The sequence below is a fragment of the Ochotona princeps genome, chromosome 16, assembly GCF_030435755.1.
Source record: "Ochotona princeps isolate mOchPri1 chromosome 16, mOchPri1.hap1, whole genome shotgun sequence".
NCBI classification, from domain to species: Eukaryota; Metazoa; Chordata; class Mammalia; order Lagomorpha; family Ochotonidae; genus Ochotona; species Ochotona princeps.
In genome coordinates, this window is record NC_080847.1 from 4,289,800 (window position 1) to 4,308,027 (window position 18,228).

Here is an 18,228-nt window from a genome sequence, read left to right on the forward strand (position 1 = left end):
CCTGACTTCAGATTGGCTCAGCTCCGCTGTTGTGGTTGCCTGGGAGTGAACCAGCAGACAGAAGATCTTTCTGTCTCTCCTCTCTGTAAATCTGCCTTTCCAATAAAAGTCTTTTAGAAAAAATTGATCACATGTTGAAATAATGACCTTGGATGTGTTAGACTCATGAAAATACATTATTTTACCTGCTGGTTACTAGAACATTTTCCATGCATGATATGTGTGGACAGGGCAGATGGTGCCCAGCCCCACACCTGTGAGGGCTGGAACTCAGGGAGAGGGTGTTGTGAATGTTTCCCTGCTGTCTACAAAACAGCCTGCAGGGAAGTCTGACTCCACCCCTGCCCAGCAGACCCCCAACAGCCAGTGGTGGGAGAGGGGCAGGCAGAGAGTGGACACTTCTGGTCCAATCCTGGCCCCAGGAGACAGCTGGGTTCCTAGCACCTCATCCCTTGAGCTTCTTTCCCACCAGATCTGATGGCCCCTTCTCCCATGGCAAATCAGAGAGGAGTACGAGCCTGGTGTCTGGAGGACAACCCGTTGTTCTTACCGTCACTTTGAAGAGGAGTGACAGCAGTCAAGAGGTCTGTTGGCAGCTTCTGCAGTTGCAGCTCCCATCCCAGCCTCCTGCTGGCTCCGTGGGGATGACTCCTCTGCTCTGGGCTGGGTCTCCTCTGTGCAGGTGGCTGTGAAGACCAGGTATCCATTGCCAGATGGGCATCTTCCAAGCAAATTGGAGGGTGTGAGCCCAGGCCGGGGAGCTCCCCCGGGCCACATGTAAGGGTACCTGCTTAGCTCACACTCTGCTGAGGCTGCCTTGAAGCTCAGAATGGCTTTTGCACAAGGAGCCTGCATTTTTCCCTTACACTGGACCCTGGGAAATGACCATGTCAGCTATGCACCTGGGGCATCTTCAGGTTAAACGCAGAGAGGAATCACCTGCAGATCTTGTTGGACTGCGACTGCCTTAAAGGGGCAGGGGCCTGCTTTGAGGTCCAGGGTTTCTAGAATGCTCTCAGCCATTCGTGCGCTGTGTATTCTGGGCAGTATCCTGCCCAGGGCTGTCAACCCTGACTGGGTTCAATTTCCCAAAGAGCTGGTTAAAGTCACAAGTCCCCAGGGCCAGTGCCTTGGAGTAGTGAGTAAAGCTGCTTTCCGTTGGGTGCCAGGTGAAATGGCAGCTGCTCCACTTCCCACCCAGCTCCCTGCTGATGGCCTGGGAAAGCAGTGGCGGATAGCCCAAGTCCTTGGGCTCCTGCACCTACATGGGAGACCTGGAAGAAGCTCCTGACTCCCTGCTTTGGACTGGCTCAGCTTTAGTCATTGTGGCCATTTAGGGAGTGGACCAGTGGGTGGAATCGTCTCTCTAATTCTACCTTTCAAATAAATAAATCTTTAAAAAAATAAGAGGAGTTACATGTCCGGGCAGCAACCCAGACCCACTTACTCAGACTTCTGACGGGAGTGGTTTACAAGCGCTCCAGGTGACCCCACTACATAGTCACGGGCTCGAGGATGGCGCTGCTCACGCACCACCTGGGAAGCTTGTTTAAGAACAGCACCTGATTCGCTGCCTCTCTGGGACAGGCATGGCTATAGACCACGCTGATACTGAGTGCACAGGGATCACACTCGGGGATAGCAGTGTTCCAGACTCCATCATTTCCCATCAGCATTAGAGCAGGGACAGAAAGAACAGCCAAAACCAGGGGTCTTGGGACCTTATGCAAATCAGGTGGGACCAACGTTACAAGAGGGAACAGCATCTAAGTCTGTGCACACGTCTGGCTGGACAGCTACATGGACAAGTTCCAGCAGAGGGCAGTAGAGTGTTTTAAGGAAGGGACACGTTCACCTAAAGACTTCATACAGATGGACAATTATTCTCTGCCAGGTCAGTGTGGTACATTACCAGCCCAGACCCAGACCCAGCAGAGAGAAGGGCAGCCATCTTGGTATTACTCTCTCTCTCTTTCTCTCTCTCTCTCTCTCTCACACACACACACACACACACACACACTGAAATCCATGAACACAACCACTACAAAGTATCAATTTCAGGGGCAGAGTATTGACAGCCTTGTGTTACTGCCATCTCTGGTTCCAAAACATTCCAGTACCCCAGTGAAGCTCCATTCCCAGTAAGTAGATCTTGATACTCCTCCCCCAGGCAGTCCCTGCAAACATGCAGGTGCCCAGCTCTCTGCAGGTGGCCACTCTGGACATTTAACACACATGGATCCTGTAGGGTGGCAGGTCTTCTGTGCGTAGCCTCTTCCACTCAGCATCATGTTTCAGGCCGTCCTCTGCTGCTGTACCGGGTGCATTAGCAAGGAGCTGAATCAGAAACGGAGCAGTCAGGAATTGAACCACTACCTCATGGGAAGCTGGGATTGTAGGCAGTGGGGCTTAAGCCATTGTGTCACAAAATGCAACCTCTAGCATCATGTTTTTGAGGTTTGTCTGTTGCAGACTGGGTCAGTACTTCCCTCTTTTTACTGATCAGGTAATATTCCAGTGCCTCTCTATAGTGCACTGATGTACACATTCCCTGGGTAGCAACATTTGAGTTGTTTCCAATTCTAAAGTTGCTGTGTAACCAGCCATGCAAATCCTACTTGCGAAGTCCCATGAAGGCGGGACCCTCCCTGTGAACACAGGAGGCATGCATTGCCTTCACCTCAGATTCCCCTCCCAGGCTTCCCCTGTGAACAGCAACCACTGGCTGACCTTGCTGATCACAGATGACTGGTGCCTGTTTGTGAACTTCCTATAAACGCAGTCACCCAAGTGCATCCTCATTTGTGTCTGGCGCCTTCCATAAACACACTATCCACCCCACTCCTCCGTGACTGTGTATGTGTGTGTGTGAGATCTGCTGCTGCTTCTCTGGTCTGCAGAATTTCGTCATGCGATTTGTCAATATTTATTCCTGCTGTGGACAGAGATGTGTGTGGTTCCACTGGATGGCCAGCCCACAGTTTGTTTATTCATTGTCCGTGGACATGTGGGTCGCTTCCACTTCTTGGCTAACATAAACAGCACTGCTTGTCAGCACCCCTGTTTGTGTCTGTTGGCAGATGCCAGGGCTCAGTTCTCTTGGGCACACACCCAGCAGAGTGGCCAGGACATAAGGTAGGATGTGTGAGTCAGGAGAGGCACTTTCCCAAGGGGGTCAACCTGTGTACATTGTCAGCAGCTACCAGCCCTGACTCTGAAAAATGCCTGCTGACTCCAAGCCGCCCCTCTGCCACTATGGGGCCTGGCAGTTGGAGCAGGTGGCCACAGAGTCCCTTTGCCAAGTTTTCCCTTCAAAAGGTCTCTCCCTTGAGCCAGCTCACTCCCAGTCTGTCCTTAGCTGAGGGCTGTGGCCTATCCTCAGGGGCAAGCTGAGGAATCCAGCAGGCATTGACAGCACCCCTCCTTCCACACCCATCACCATGTGACCTGAGCACAGGCCCGCCGACTTCCGTTCACCAGTGCAGCAACACCCACAGTGACCCAGGGCCCTGCTCACTGCATGACCCAGCCTCCCCAACCTCTCCTTCTCGAAGCATGGGGCCCTGTTAACACTTGCAGACTCCAGGAGAAGGCCATGAGCTCAGGTCTACAAACCCTTGTGACTGTGGCTGGCACAGGGTAGGGGCTACACCTGCTTTGTTTTAAAAATGAGCAAGATAATGGCTACTTTCCCCACTATTCCTATCCCTGAGGATAAACCCTAGAGAGCAGAGGGGGACTGACAACACTCGGTGCCCCACAGCATGTTCTGTGTGGAGCCCACCCACCCAGGGAACCCTGGAAGCCACCTCCACCGGCATACAGTTTCTTGCAGGTGTGAACAAGGGTCTGAAATGAGACCACCGTGCACGTCTGGAGTCAGAGGGGCAGTGGTGCTGCCAGAAGCCAAGGAGCACCAGGAGAGGATGCAGCCCACCTTCAGACCTCACAGTCCATGGGGGACTTGGGACGGCCGCCCTGGGAGATAAGACTCACTCTGAACCCACAGTCTACGGCCTCCCACCGAAAAACCTCTTATTATCACTCTGTAAGGGGTGGGAAAGATGGCGGAGTAGGGAGGAAGCAGACTGAAGAGGCTGAGTCATAAATACCCCTAATGAAGTGGCTTAAAATAATACAGTCCGCAGGCTGAACGCTCCAGGCCCAGGTGTCAGCTGAGTGGGTCCCCTCTGGGGGCCGTGCGGGAGGCCTGCTCTGTGCCCTTCTCCAGCTCCAGGGGCTCACCAGTCAGCTTGGCTGCTGGCCCCATCTTCCCCACCTCCTGCCCCGCCCCGTGGGGCTCCTCTCTGCCTGCCTGCCCATGCCGTTTCCCTTCTGTCTCTGGGGCCAAATCTGTTTGCAGGACACTAATGACCTGGGACAAAGTGACCTCCTGTGACCTTCCCCCGGTGAAAACCCTGGCTGCCAATGAAGTCACATGCCAAGCTATGGGGACTCCACCCCCACAGACAACCTCAACCTCTTTGTAATTTGTCTCTATCAAGACCACAGCCGGGCCCAGCTCTCTGCTCAGTTCCCACATGGATGATCCTCTCTCGTGCTCTCCTTGCCCGAGCTCTCATCGCATTCTCAGCCTCGGCTGCTGCCTCCTCCAGGAGACCTCCTCTGCCTGCTGCCGGCCTGGGCACCCACTACCGTGTGCTGGCACAGTGCTCACCACACGCGGAGCCTGACAGACACACCAGCTTGCTCAGAGTCCTGGCCAGCAAGTGCTGCCACTCCTGCTTTTACCAACCGCTCTCTCGAGGCAGTGAGTGGGCACCTGGGTCCCCTCCATGGTCTATCTGGTGAGCACACCCAGGCCTCCTCCCCCTCTCCCCCCACCCCTGCAAAGGGAGGAACAGAGGTAGAACAGGTTGAAGGGTCTCAACCATGCATGTACACGCCTGGCACAGCCAGCCCTGCAGTGGCCATCATGCAGCCGAAGCCATCTGGCCTGAGGCTTGTGCTCCTGGAGCCTGCCCAGCATCTGCCAGTCCAGGGCCAAACACCTCTGCTCCATGTGCCTGCAGAGTGGGGTGATGGTGGCCAGAGGCCAGGGGTGCCATGTAAGCATCGAATTCAAACTGGATTGCCCCCTGCTGCCCCAACCTCAATGGGCAACAGCGTTGTGGGAGAGCCAAGGTACCACCTCCAGCCTGCGCCCCCTGCCCCGCACCCCTCAAGCCACACAGAGAGGCAGACGGTGATGAGTCACTTACAGTTTATTTTTGCCTGAAAGTATTTCACATCTCTTTGTACACAGCTACGCGACAGTAGTATTAACCACCAGGAAAAGCAACAGTGCGGGGGAAGGTGGCATGTCTCGCTTCTTCTTCTTCTTCTTCTTTTTTTTTTTAAGATTTTTTGTTTTGTTTTTTGTTTTTTTTTTGTTTGTTTGTTTTGTTTTTGCTTCTGCTTCTTCCTGCACCAGAGTGCTGTAAAGTATGGGACTAGAAGGAGGAAAAACAAAACCAAACAACAAAAAACAACAACAACGCAGAACAAAACACGAAACAGACACACTCACACACACACGAAATAAAACCTGGCACAGAAAAGGAATTAAGACTGAATCCCAATTTCTTTTTTTTCCTTTTTTAAAAAAATGAAGGCATAGTAGGGGGGTAATAAAGTCTACCTAGCAAAGTATAAAACGACAAAAGCATGGTTTCCATCGAATAGGATTAAATAGATATAAAACAATTACGTCGACAGTGGGCGAGGCTTGGAGGTGCTGGGGTGTGGGGGGCAGGAAGGAGGGACATATTTGTGCTAAACCAACAGAAAAAGGGCTGGGGGAAAGAGAACCCCAAAGAAACCATCAAGGGGACTGTTCTGTACAGTAAGGGCTCATTAAGAAAAAGCCGACTGTTTTATAAAAGAAACGGAGGTTGGCTTGTCTCGGCGCAGGGGTGGGGCGGGGCGGAGGGCGTCTGGGGAGCAGTGGTCACATTTACAGGGGAGGCTGGGCGGTCAAGGCTGTTCTCTCTCTTCTCCCAAGAGACCATGCAGAGAGGCGGGCATGCATGAGGGGGCCACGGGGCACACACGATGGCGGGGAAGGGGACAGCGGAGAGCTCTCTGGGGGGAGACCGTGGGGTGCAGGTGGGAAACCCCCTGCTTCCAAACCTGTAAAGGGGCCGAGGCAGAGGTCGGCTGGGAGGCGGCCACCCGACCCTGGGGGTACACAGACGGACGGAGGAGAGCACATTAGAATCCATTATGAAAAAGCAAGTCAGTGTCCAAGGAGGGTCATCTTCCCTTTTTTTTTTCATGTTTTGTCTTTGTTGTGTGTGTCTGTTTCCTTTAAGAAAAAAATAACAATAACAACTACCACTAACCCAACAGCTGGATGGTTTGTACAGTACTACATGGGGGGGGGGGGGGCGGGGGGGGCCAAAGACTTCATAAATAAGAGGTGGGTCCCAGACCCACAATTTGTCAATGTTTCTTAAATAGGTGCATTATTTAAATCTTATGTACAACAAGAACCACTTTGCATAGCAATGGTGAGTACACAGGACAGGTGTGATGGTATGACGAGGTCTTAGCCCACGCTTGGCAGCGGGCGCTCAGCTCGGAGCCTCTGGGGAGAAAGCGCCCCTCGTCCCGCCTGTGGTGGTGGCTTTGGAGGTGAAGTTCCCCGCACGGCGTTAAAACACAAAGGCAAAGAAAATCCACGAAGGGGCCCTCCCCCCACCCCTCCCCGACCCGCTGATGCTCCTCTCGTTGCTACAAAGTCCGCTTTAGATCAGGTCAAAAGGTTCCGATGATGAAGCTAAAAGAATTAGGCGGGGGCTGGGCGTGCTTGTGGCCCCCTTCCCACCCCCACCCCCCTCTGCCCCAGAAAGACTCCCCCATCATCTATCTTGCAGCCAGGGCTCTGGGCAGGACCCCAGGACTGGCTGCTCTACGGCTATGTGTCGAGAGCCGTTGGTCGCGGTGGCGAACGTCCTCTTGCCGCCGGCAGCGTCACCAGGCCTCCGTGTAGCGGACATCCACCTCTTTCAAGTTGGGAAGTTTGGCCTGTGGGCGGCATGAAGGGGCCTCATCACGTGGGCTCTTCTCCTCTGGAGCCTGAGAGCTTGGCTGCACGGACCTGAGGTTCGGGGCTCAGCCAACTCCTGCTATGGTGGTACCCTGGGTTTTCTGGGGCTGTCACTCCGCAGAGGTCTGGAGTAGGGGTGCAGGGGTCCATGCTCCTGCCTCAGGCAAGATCTTGGGACCTTGGGCAGACCACCCAGCATCTCCAAGCCTCAGTTACCCCATTTGGGGGGTGGAGCTGAGTCCAGTCCCTGGCTCAAAGGATGGTACCAACTACCAGTGCCCAGCATCTGCAAGGTGCTGTTCTCATGTCTGCTGCTGGGAATGCCCTCCCACATCTCCCCACACAGGCTGCCCCATGTCAGCCAGAAGCAGACTGCACCTGCCATTTCCCAGTGCTGCTTCTTGCTTCCTGCTCCTGCTATGCACAATGCACTTCGACCCTTGTAAGTAGCTGCCTTGGTTCTCAACAAGTGCTCACTGTTGACAGGCATCTGTCTCTCACTGGTCCTTCCCCCACCATCCTGCACCCTGGACAGCACTCCTCAGACACACACGCATGCAGTTCCTCACTGCTCTTCTCCTGAGCCCCACAACCCTCTGCTGCTCCCCACGGCAGTGCCACGCCGTGAAGTGTATTCAAGCTGATCTTTCTAAATCAGGAGACTTAGGGGGGAATCTAAATTTGTAAGTTCTCTTGAAAAACTAGAAGATCTGGCCAGAAAGGGCAGTGCGTGGTACAATGTTGCCAGACACCGAGCAGAGTCCTGTCCAAGGCCAGCAGCGTCATCTGTGTGTCTCTCTCAAAAGTGTAAGAACAATTAGTCAACTGGCCATGACTTTTCTTCCTAACCAGCCCCCCATCTCCTTTTCCTGTTTGGTCTCCACAGTCTCTGAAGTTTTGGTGCTCCGAACTCAGGTACCCCACAGTGGTGCTTCCCAAACTTGCATGTGCACAGCAATCATTCGGATTTAGCAGGTCCAGGACAGCCCTGGATTCTGCATCTCTGCCCAGCCCTGAGGGAAGCTACTGGCACTGCCCAGGGCCCACACTCTGAGGGTCCCTGCCTGCAGTCTGCAGCCCCTCTCCCCGTGCTCTCTGAGGAGTACTGTCTGTTCTCGGCTCACTGGCCTTGATGAGCCCTGCACCTGCCAGGACTCAGTGTCCCCCGGGCAGGCTGAGGGGCAGCTGCACAGTGATGTCCCATTGCCAGCATGGTCTGGCCCACAGCAGGTGCTCTGGGAGCGTCTGGAGGCCTGAGCCAGTGCAGAGCTGGCTGTGGGAGGCCCGGCCAGGCAAGAAGTGACAGCCTCAGGGGCTGCCCAGATTCCCTGCTCCAGTGGGCCCTGGCCCAGGGCTCCCGAGGACTTCCTCTCAGTGGCTTCCAAGGCGTGAAGGTGCCAGGGCAGCTCCCAGGCGCCATCTGTGCCCTCCAGCCTTTGGGCCCAGCCCTTCCTTCCTTCCAGGAGGCTGACTCTGCTGGCCTCGCCTGCCCGTCTGGAGCAGCCGGCGTAGGCTGGGAGGACAGCCCAGCTCGGTCCCCTCCCGGATGTGCTGTGAACAAACCAAGTGTCCCTGTCTGTGTCCTTCAGACCCTCCTGCAGTGTCTCTGCCAGTCTGGCCTCAGCTCTGGCTGTACCAATCCTGTCAACTCTCTCCCTGTTTCTACTCTTGCCCTTTGCAGAAGTGCCCATTTTCCCCAACAGCATGGAACAGGCTTTTACATGGGTGCTCACCACCTGTTCAGAAGGCACCAGGCTGGCAGGGGAGAACCCTGATGTCTGAGGCTCCTTGCATCCCCAGCTGAGCCACAAATCTTGTGCTCCCCACACCCCTGCCTGCTTGGCCTCTGTTTACAAACGGAGGCATGGATTCCTCATGGCTACCTTCACCTCCCCTTGGTTCTACGAGTGGGTGTCTGTGGAGTGAGCCCACTTTGGTCAGAGGGAGCTCCCCAGGGGCTGGCACTGCCCTGGGGCTGTGGGAGGGATGGGAAACATTACCTTCAGGTCCTCATAGGTGTCCGCTGAGAGCTTGGTGCTGTTCATGTTCAGGCTGCAGAGACTCTTCATGGCTGTACATGGGCAGGTAAGGCCATTAGGCAGAGAGACGTGGGTGGCCCACCTGGGGACCCAGGGAGTAGCAGGGTGGGGTGGCACGGGCAGGGGTCTGCTTCAGGCTCTTGCTGGTGGGCATGGGTCTCCTGTTCTCTCTGTGAGTCAAGCTGCCCACCCTGCATGCAGACCTGGCCTCGCACCCAAGGCTCCCTGCAAGCTCTCCCTGTGCCTGGGGTTCCTGCTTGCTGATGGAGGACCTCAAGCTTAAGTTTGCCTGGGGGCCACACAGGCATTGAATCAAGACACTGTCCACGCCCAGGGAGAGGAGGCCAGGGGATCTGCACCCGTCCCCTCCCTACTGGGTAGCTCCAAGGAGCATGGCTGCAGGGCTTGCCCCAAAATGTCTTCCCCTGGTCCCATGAGCTGCCATCCATACCTCCCCCCAGGCCACCGGGACCTGGCTGAGGACTTCACCTCACTAGAGTTGGCACCAACTCCCTATACACCTTGACCCAGGGTCACGTCATCTAAGCTGTTGGGCCTGACCAGGCAGGGAACCAATCACATGCAGATTCCCTGGCCTAGTGGCTCCCAGACCCCAGCTCAGCTTAGGCTCAGGGCCCAGGACCAGCATCCCCAGGCTGCCTGAATGCCCTGTGGCTCCTGTAGCACAGTAACCTGTCTCAGCCTGCAAAGGGCACCAGAACAACCTGGGCATCAGGCCAGAATAAGGCTTCTGAGGCAGGAGGTGTGGGGTGGGGCCCAAGAATCTGCATTTTAGGCTAGGTAGGGTTGGGCAGTGGGGAGTCACTTTCCATGTACTTGGTGGCCACAGAGAGGGCTGTGAGTTGAGAGGGCAGAGAGGGACCCCGGCCTTTGATTCTTTTCCCTCTAGAATGTAAGCTCCATCACGGCAGGGCCATTCTCCCACCGCACTCTGCTGGCAGCTGGGGGCTCAGATATGATTCCCTGAGAGCACGTTGGTCCCCTGTCCCACGCAGCGCCCCAGACACTCACAGCTGAGGGCCAGCAGGCCGGCGTCGGTGACGGGGGTCTCGCACAGGTTGAGCACCTGGAGCATGGTGAGGTGTTCCGACAGGAGCCGCAGGCCAGCGTCTCCGAACTGTGGGACACACACACATAACGCTGTCAGCCCTCTGCCAGCCACCCCCCGCGAGGTGATCCTGAGGCTGGTCTGGGGCAGAGTCCCAAGACTCCGAGCCTGGGCACTTGGGCTGTTCTCTCTGCCTCTCCTGACTCAGGGCCGAATGTAGCTCCTGCCCTGAGCCAGGGCCCAGCCTGGGAGTCAGTGTGGCCACCTGCTAGGCAGGCCTCTGGACTTGGCGACCTCCAAGTCAGCTCAGTGGACACTGAGCACATCTTGGGTGCTTTTCGGGACAGTGGGAAGGCCCATGAGCTACTGGTACCCTCTGTGTGTGTGTTGGGGGTAGAGGGACCAATGGCACCTGCTCCACTGCTCAACCTTTTGAGACAGCAGGGCCAGTGCCTGCCTGGGCCTCAGTGTTCCCATCTGTGAAATGGGCTCTGGGGACTTCACAAGATCCTCCGTGTCCTCTGGCCTGGGGCAGGGTGAGGGAAGTGGGCCGTAGCGTGGGGATGAGGAGGCTAGGCCCCGAGGTTCCACACAGAAAGGCCATGGTGCAGGCCTTTTCCCTCTAGAATGGTACCTGAGTGGACCACAGGTTGAGCTGCTTGAGAGAAGGCAGTTTGATGAGGTGCTCCGCGCAGGCACTGGTGACGTTGGTGAAGGCCAGACTGAGGTTCTCCAGGTTGCCAAAGGAGCCAGAGCTCAGCAGACGCGCCAGGTCAGCGTCCTGCAGACGGGAAGGCAGGGCGCTAGGGTGGGGCCAGGGCTGTGGGAGCCCTGAGCCCATCCCCGGAGTAGCAGGGACAGAGAGGGCTTGGGCTGCCCCCTCCATTCCCGTGGATATAGGGGCTGGGCGGGGGAGAATGCCTCCGGGACTGTGACTCACCCTGAGTCACCAGGCGCCAAGCACTGGGTGTTCCAAGGCCACGTTCCTCCCACAAGCCTGTGTGCCTGACCCACTGCCCGCCTCTCCCAGGCAGTGGCATGTGCCCACACACAAACCCCAAGGCCACCTCAGCTCTGCTGCTGGAGGAGCTTGTGGCCTGCCAGAGTACTGGACAGCAAGGTCCCCAAGGGCAGTGTTTCCTTCCCATCCTAGAGTGTCAGCTGCCACCTGCCTGCCTGGGATGGAGGCTCATTTCCCAGGCTCCCTTGCAGCTAAGTATGGCCACAATGAGGGTAAGTGGACTTGTCCAGCAAATTTTTAGAACGTTTCTTCAAGAGAAGGGGCATATTTTTGACATTTCTTTTTCTCTGCTTGCTGGCATGGAAACAAGATGGCTGGAGCTTAAACAACCTTCTTGGTTTCTGAGGTGGGAGCCACAGGTAAAGGACAGTGGGGTGGCAGGAGAGAAGATGGCATTCCCTGAGACCTTGTGAAGCAGGAACAGTGACATCCATGAATCCCATAGGGTTGTTGCAAAGTCAAATGGACAGCACAGTATCAAGTGTGTGATAGGAGGGCCCAGTGCACAGGAGCTATCATTACTATGAGCACCAGCAACAGCTGGAATGTGACACCTGAGTTTCCCTGATCGTCTTTATCATAAGACGTTCACTCGGTTTGGTTTTCAGCTTTCTCCTCCATACCCTCTATCTCCTGGAAGAACAGCCTGTCAAATGCGGGGGGGAGAGGTGGGGTCCTGTTCCCCTCCTTCTAGCAGCACATGCTGCTGGGCAGGGAGGATGGACCAACCCTCTGCCCTGGCCCCCAGAGAGAATCACACCAACTCACCGTGGACTTGGAGGGCAGTGTTAGCCTGGTGGGCCCACCTTTCCTTTGCTGTAATGGAAACCAGACAGGTTATGACCCATTCTCTCCTTTTCCCTCCCTGCACTAGCCTCTGGCAACACGACTACTCTCAGAGCCATCGCCTTGGTGGCAGAAGGCAACATTGGTCTTAGATTCAGGACAGACTCCTGGACAAGGCTAGAGCCTAGGGAGTTTCTGACAGGCAATCCCAAGGAGAACCAGTAAAGGAGTGGGCCCATTGGGGATCCCTAAGGGACAGGGAACCTGGTAAATCCAGCTGTTACTGGGAGGTGGCTGGTGCCAAGTTCCCTGGCAGTGAAATACATTTCAGTGGTACCCCACCTCAGGGAGGGAGCTGGGACCCTCACAGAGCTCTCCCAGGAGTCCGTAGATGAGGGCTGCCCCAGGAGATCCGGAGGCGTGGGCATGGGCATGGCTGGTCAGACAACCCTTTGGCAGAGAAGGGCAGGTGCTGGCACGGGACGTGGGATCGTGGGCTCTAAGGGACATGAGGGACGGGGCTGGACGCCAGTGGCAGCGGGGACCCACCAGCTCCTTCAGCTCCCGCTGCCGGTCACACAGCTGCTCGTACATGCGCTTGCCCACATCCGTGCTCTCCAGGGTTGAGATGATCTGCAGCTGGGTGTCGTTGTTGTCGATGATGTTGTATTCCAGCATCAAGCATAGGATCTGCCAGGAGCCACAGGGGTTACGTTCAGCCCATGACCCCAGCAACAAGTCGTGGCTCAAAGGCGCATGGCTTGACTCCACGCAGCAGGCCCCCATAACCCTCAAGAGGAGCAAGATGCACTGTGCACCCCCAAACTAGCAGCACTGTTCCCCCTTTCTATACCCCTGGCTGTGTGACCTTCCCATCCATACAACGGGAACAGCAGTGCATGCAACCAAGTACAGAGTGGACCCTTAGAGACGCATGCGGGAACCAGGCCTACTACGTCTCCAAGGTCAGGCAGAAAGTCCCGAAGACCCTTCCCCTTTCTCCCATCCTTCTGCTCTTCTCCACTGCCTGGTCCAGGAAACTCGCTGATGGAACTGCAGCCCTGGGCCACAGCTACGTGTGTGTTTCCGAGAAGGCCTGGGTGCTGTCCTGCTTGGGGTCCCCATGCCCAAGTGCCCTGGCCAGCTCCTCACCTCCACCATGGTCTGGTTTCCCCTCAGTGCCAGGAGCATGCAGGGACCCAGCTTATTTTCCGCCAGGGAGAGCAAGAATTTTTTGGTCTTGTAACAGGAGCCCATGAGGATGTGCACCTGTAAGGGAGAGATGGCCCAAGTGAAGGGAGAGGCTCCTGGGGAGCCCCTGCCCCAGGTGCCAGCATCCCACAGGCTGGGAGGAGCAGGCAGCCAGGTATTGTGAAAGGACCTGTCCCCAGCCGTGTCTGGACAGCGGGGTTGTCAGTGGTTACCTGGCACTCCGCCCCACCCCACCTGCCTGGAAGCTTGTATTTCTGGGAAACGGTAGCCCCAGCAGGCCAGGAATAGGCCAGCTTGTCCCACTCTCTATCTGGAGTGAAAGTGAGTTCCCGTGGGCAAGGGTCCCTGATCAACAAAGTTGAGGAGCCCCCAACACCCCTATTTCTCCTCTGTACCACACACAACAACAAAGATTCTAGAGGTTGAAGCCTGCAGCTGAATCAGTACCAAGGCCTGGCCTGCGTCTCCATGGGAACGATGTATTTCCATGTCAGGAGCTGCCTGCCTCCCCTCCTGCCCGTCTTCCCTGACTCCATCATTAACAAGTCTGGCGTACAAACGGGGTTTCTCTGGCTGGGAGGCTGCCAGCGCACAGGGAGTTGGGGGAGGGGCACTGAGCATTGCCATGGTGACGTGGTGACGTCAGAGGAAGCCCAAGAAGTAATGGCAAGTGGGAGAGAAGGGGCGGGGGGGTTCAGCCAGGCAGGGCTGGGCACATTTCTGGGGTGCACGGAGCACTCAAAAGGGAGCCCAACGGCAGTAGGTAGGGTAGGCCAGAGACTGCGTAAGGATGGGGACCTAAAAATAAGTCCCTTTCAAGTGGGTTCTAGAGGCTGTGCTTTGGTTTGTCGTCATCGTGCTACTGCCCCTGCTCAGCCTGCGGTGCTGAGCCACTGGCCCGCTGCCAGGTGAAGATGAGAAGAGCCCAGCTGTCCGGTCCATGCCTGGCTAGGCAACTTGCAGCTACTGTCGCAGATAATCACCATGGTAACCTCGAGAGGCTAAGGACCAGGCTTGTTTTACAGTCCAGGAACCGGAACCTCAGAGAGGCAAAGAACCAGCTCAGGTCAAAGGCCACCTCGCAGCTCTGCCTGGCCCATGTCCATTGCTTCCCTCCCAGCCTCTTGGGGCCTGTTTTAACAGAGGTGTGAGTAGCAACTGCCTAGAAAGGGGACTACCTGGGATGTGACCAACAGAATACTCAGCACCAAGAAGGTACTGGAAGTCACCAGGGTACGCTTATCTGCTGGCTGACCCAGCCCCTCCTCAGAGAAGGAAAGACCACGCTGAACTTGACTCTCACTGCAAGGAGAAGTGAGTCACTGGACTTGGTGGTGTCTTCTGGAATTCCCGGCACTTAGTTGGACACTCAACCCGTTATTGTCAATGCTGTGCCATGATAACTGACTGCCTGGACCTGGGCAGCGAGCGCCTTGGTCTTCAGCTGCCTCACCTGTAGGATGAGGTCACTGGCAGCATGGTCTCCTTCCGCTGCTGTGCTCAGAGCCTGGTCCCCAGCAACAGTGCCCTCCCCAAGACCTGCACCATGTTGGCCTGGATAGTGTGGGGCACACCTGTGGTGGCTGGGTCGGCTGTCTGACTAGTTGGGAGAGGCACATGCAGCTGGGGCTGGCATACCATGCTGGCGAAGAGCTCCCCGTCGTCGTCACAGGCCACCCCTCCAGGGCTGTAGAGCTGGAACCAGCCATCCTTGCCGGCCCGCACACTCAGCAGGCATGAGTGCACCTGCGGACAGAGAGGGCACACGCTCAGTTCCATGTCAGCCTGGGGACCGCAGAGATCTCGGGCACACGAACACAAGGCTCTGCAGAAGTCCTGCAGCCGGGAAAGCTGTCTGCTGGGCTCAGCGGTTCTCAGCCTCCTCCCAAGGTCCATGAAAAACTTGTGGGTGCCACGGGGCTCCGCTTGCCCCAGGAACCCCAACAACTCCCAGGTTGTGGCTGTGCCAGGGCAGATGCCCAAGCCCCAGACTCCAACCCTGCTTTGGCCCTGTTCCTCCTCCTGGGAGGGGCGGTCCCTTTGGCTCCCCTCGAGCCAGTCTTGGTCCATCTCTCCCATCTCTCCCCATCCTTACTCTTGTGGACTGCTCCCTTTCTCTGTGTCTCGGCTTGTCTCTCTCTGGGGTTCCCGTTCCCTCTCATAGTATCCGTGCCCATTCCCTCTTGCAGCTGGCAAGGGCAGTCTTTCTCGCAACATCCTCTGTGACCTGCAACCCTCTGTGCCATCTCCTCCTCTGAGTCTTGTGTGTGTGCATGCGCGCGTGTGTAGAACCCCACATCCACCGCAGCTCCCCCACCCCTACCTGGCCATGTTGTTACAGAAAAGGCAACAGGCAGAGTGAGGGGTCATTGGCTATTGGGAGGCCCTAACTCACAGACGGGAAGTCAGTCACTACCACTCACAAGAGGGCAGAAAGGGACGGCGGCAGCCGGGAGAATACCCTCATACACAGTAACCTATCTGCTTCACAGCCAACCTAATGTTCCTCAATGAGGACAGCACAGAATCAAAGAGCAGGCAGCTCTGGTGGAAGAAACGAGGCGTGGGGAGGGAAAACAAGCAGCAAAGAGGGAGAGAAAGACCAGAGTAAAGGAATGAAAGAAAGGGGCGAATGCGGCACAGGGCCACGGACCCTCTGCGGGGGCACTGCTCCCTCACAGCCTCCCATGGCCTCCCTCACACGGGGTCATCACGCCTGGAAATTCCCTCCCAGCAGCTGGTTCTGTCTGTTCTGCCTTGGCGGCTACTGTTGCAGTGTCCAAGCCAGTGTTTGGAATAAAGGCTGCCTTCCCCAGGGAGTTCTGAGAGCTCATCTCCCAACATCACGGAACAGCTTAGGTGTGAGGACATTCACTGCGGCTGGGCCTGTTCAAGGCTCCCCTGGTGTTTCTACTCTTGCCCAACCCACCTGCGGGCCATCTTGGGAAGCAGATCTTTCTAATTCCTTCGGAACTACATATACAGCGTGGCCTGGGGATGCTTGTTCAGAGTGCAGGTTCCAGCCACCTGCAGCCAGCAGCCAGAGCCGTGCGGGGTGCAGCGGGGAGTCTGTATTCTGTACAAGGTCCTCGGATAATCAGGTTTGAGAACTACAGCTGTAGTACCTGCAAGCTGAGAGGATGACCAGCCGGGCTCTGAGACAGGGTGGGGCCTGGGTATTCATGTGTCCCCAAATCCCCGTGAAGCCCTGGTTTTCCAGACCCAGGTCAGCTTTCCCAGCCTCATGTACAGCTTAGTTTAACCAGCGAAGTTCTACCTCCTCTGGGAAGCCTTCCTGGGTGTTTCCATTGAGCACCAACCTGCTCTCTCCACTGCCCATCATCTCCCTCAGCTGCCAGGTGTCCAGGGCTAGCCCTGGTTGGGGAGCAAGGCTTGCATCACACCCCACAGTCCATGCACACAGGGAAGCAGGCCAGCAGTCCTGGAGCCAGACTTGCTGGGCTTGAATCCTGCACTAGCCGTGCTTCACTCGTGGACTCTGGGTGATGGTGCCATGGCTTGAGGACCAGGACAAGGCTGCATGGCCTGACTCGGGGAGCAGCTCAAGAAGCTAGTGCTGATGCACAGAGGAGAAAGGTGGTGGGAGGGTACTAGCCCCATTCTTGCTGGGGCACATGGGCTTCAGCACCCCACGGTACCCTGCTTCTGTGATGGGCAGTGCGCCCCTCTCAGAGAGGCCCTGCTTCTTCATTTGGCTGACTCACAGCACAGCAGCACCACAAAGGATCTAAATAGCTCAGTCTGGTGCAGAGCCCCTTGGGCCAGCCCGCAGACGGCAGCTCAGGTTCTCCAGCATCCCCCCCACCCTCGACTCTGGCATCACAGGCAGCAGCACCCAGCACGCTGGTGCTAGTGGCCAGATTTAGGCATGGGCCAGGAGTCTCAGTCCCCCATTCTGGACTCCCCTGGGCGCCATGCAGAGAGAAAGCCTCACCTCTTGCCGTGGGTCCTCGGCAAACCTCTGAATCACGTACTTCAGCTCCCTGTAAGATAGCAGCCATGGGCCCAGTCACTCTTGGGTCTGAAGGGAGGGACGCAGCAGGTGGAATGGGCTGGGAAGGGGTTTCATATCACTGAAGGAACAGGGCTCTGGGGGAGTGTTTTCGCCTTCATGGGGGGCTGCCAGGAGGCTAGCAGCAGAGGGCTGCCTGGAGAAGGTAGTCAGGGAGTTGCCCAAAATACTCACTTGGTGAACTTCTCGTGTGCAAGGGCTCTGTGAAAAAACAAAGGGAAGGGGCAGTTAGGCGGGCACTGGGAGGAGGCCCAGTGTTCCTCTGGGGACGTCTAGACTGCGCGTCTGATTCTAAGAATGGAGGGGAAGTTAAGAGGGAAATGCTAACATTTCTGCCCCTGCCCCAGGCTCCTAAACAAAGGGCTCTTTACAGGGGACCAGCAAGTGTCCCCCACCCTGGCTTCCCACACAGGCACCACGGGGCCATGCCTGCAAACAGGACTTGGCGCTGCCCAGTGCACAGGCTCGTGCGGGCATGCGAGGGCTCCAGAGACCCAGGTGTGTTCATTAATTGTGCCACAATTCAGGCGCGGCTGCACTAATTACTGCCACACAGCAGCGTTGCCATCGGGACCATTCTCCAAGTGAATTGCATCATGGGCTGCTGTCAAATCCGTCCCGGGGGCCTGCGGGGGTAGGGCTGTGGCCAATGACGCCAGGGCAGTTCCCAGGAGTTGGATTTCTCCAGTCCCCAGTTCTGGGGACCCCATGGGGAACAGCCAGGCCAGCAAATGGGGCTATTACCAGGTGTAATGCGTCCCGTAGAGAGGCCTGGTTCATAAACATAGGCTTGGTAATAGGCTCCTGAGAGCCCGGTGCCTCCGGAGGCCTAGCTGCTCCAAATTCATCAAAACACAGGCCTGCTGGCATCCGCAGGGCTGCTTATTTGGACCCAACTCTCTCTGGGTCATTATCCACCCACAGCATGCTCCCTGTTGTCCTGCAATAAACTGGATCCTAGGAGAAACGTCCACAGGCAAGACATGAAGGAACCACATGTGGCAAGTTCACTGTGCA

General features: G+C 56.6%; 1 protein-coding gene across 1 annotated transcript in view; it reads right to left on the reverse strand.

The window, feature by feature from the left end:
• Positions 1-5,207: 5,207 nt before the first annotated feature.
• The window catches only part of CMIP (c-Maf inducing protein), a 187,071-nt gene continuing 174,050 nt past the window's right edge, over positions 5,208-18,228 (reverse strand). Inside the window, exons 12-21 of the mRNA XM_058674170.1 lie at positions 17,386-17,412; positions 17,134-17,182; positions 14,817-14,924; positions 13,119-13,235; positions 12,516-12,656; positions 11,949-11,996; positions 10,794-10,940; positions 10,123-10,228; positions 9,052-9,122; positions 5,208-7,029 (exon numbers count right to left, since the gene is read on the reverse strand). Of these exons, the coding sequence (XP_058530153.1) occupies positions 6,976-7,029; positions 9,052-9,122; positions 10,123-10,228; positions 10,794-10,940; positions 11,949-11,996; positions 12,516-12,656; positions 13,119-13,235; positions 14,817-14,924; positions 17,134-17,182; positions 17,386-17,412 (868 nt within the window). The 3' untranslated portion in view covers positions 5,208-6,975. The remainder of the gene's footprint in view (positions 7,030-9,051; positions 9,123-10,122; positions 10,229-10,793; positions 10,941-11,948; positions 11,997-12,515; positions 12,657-13,118; positions 13,236-14,816; positions 14,925-17,133; positions 17,183-17,385; positions 17,413-18,228) is intronic.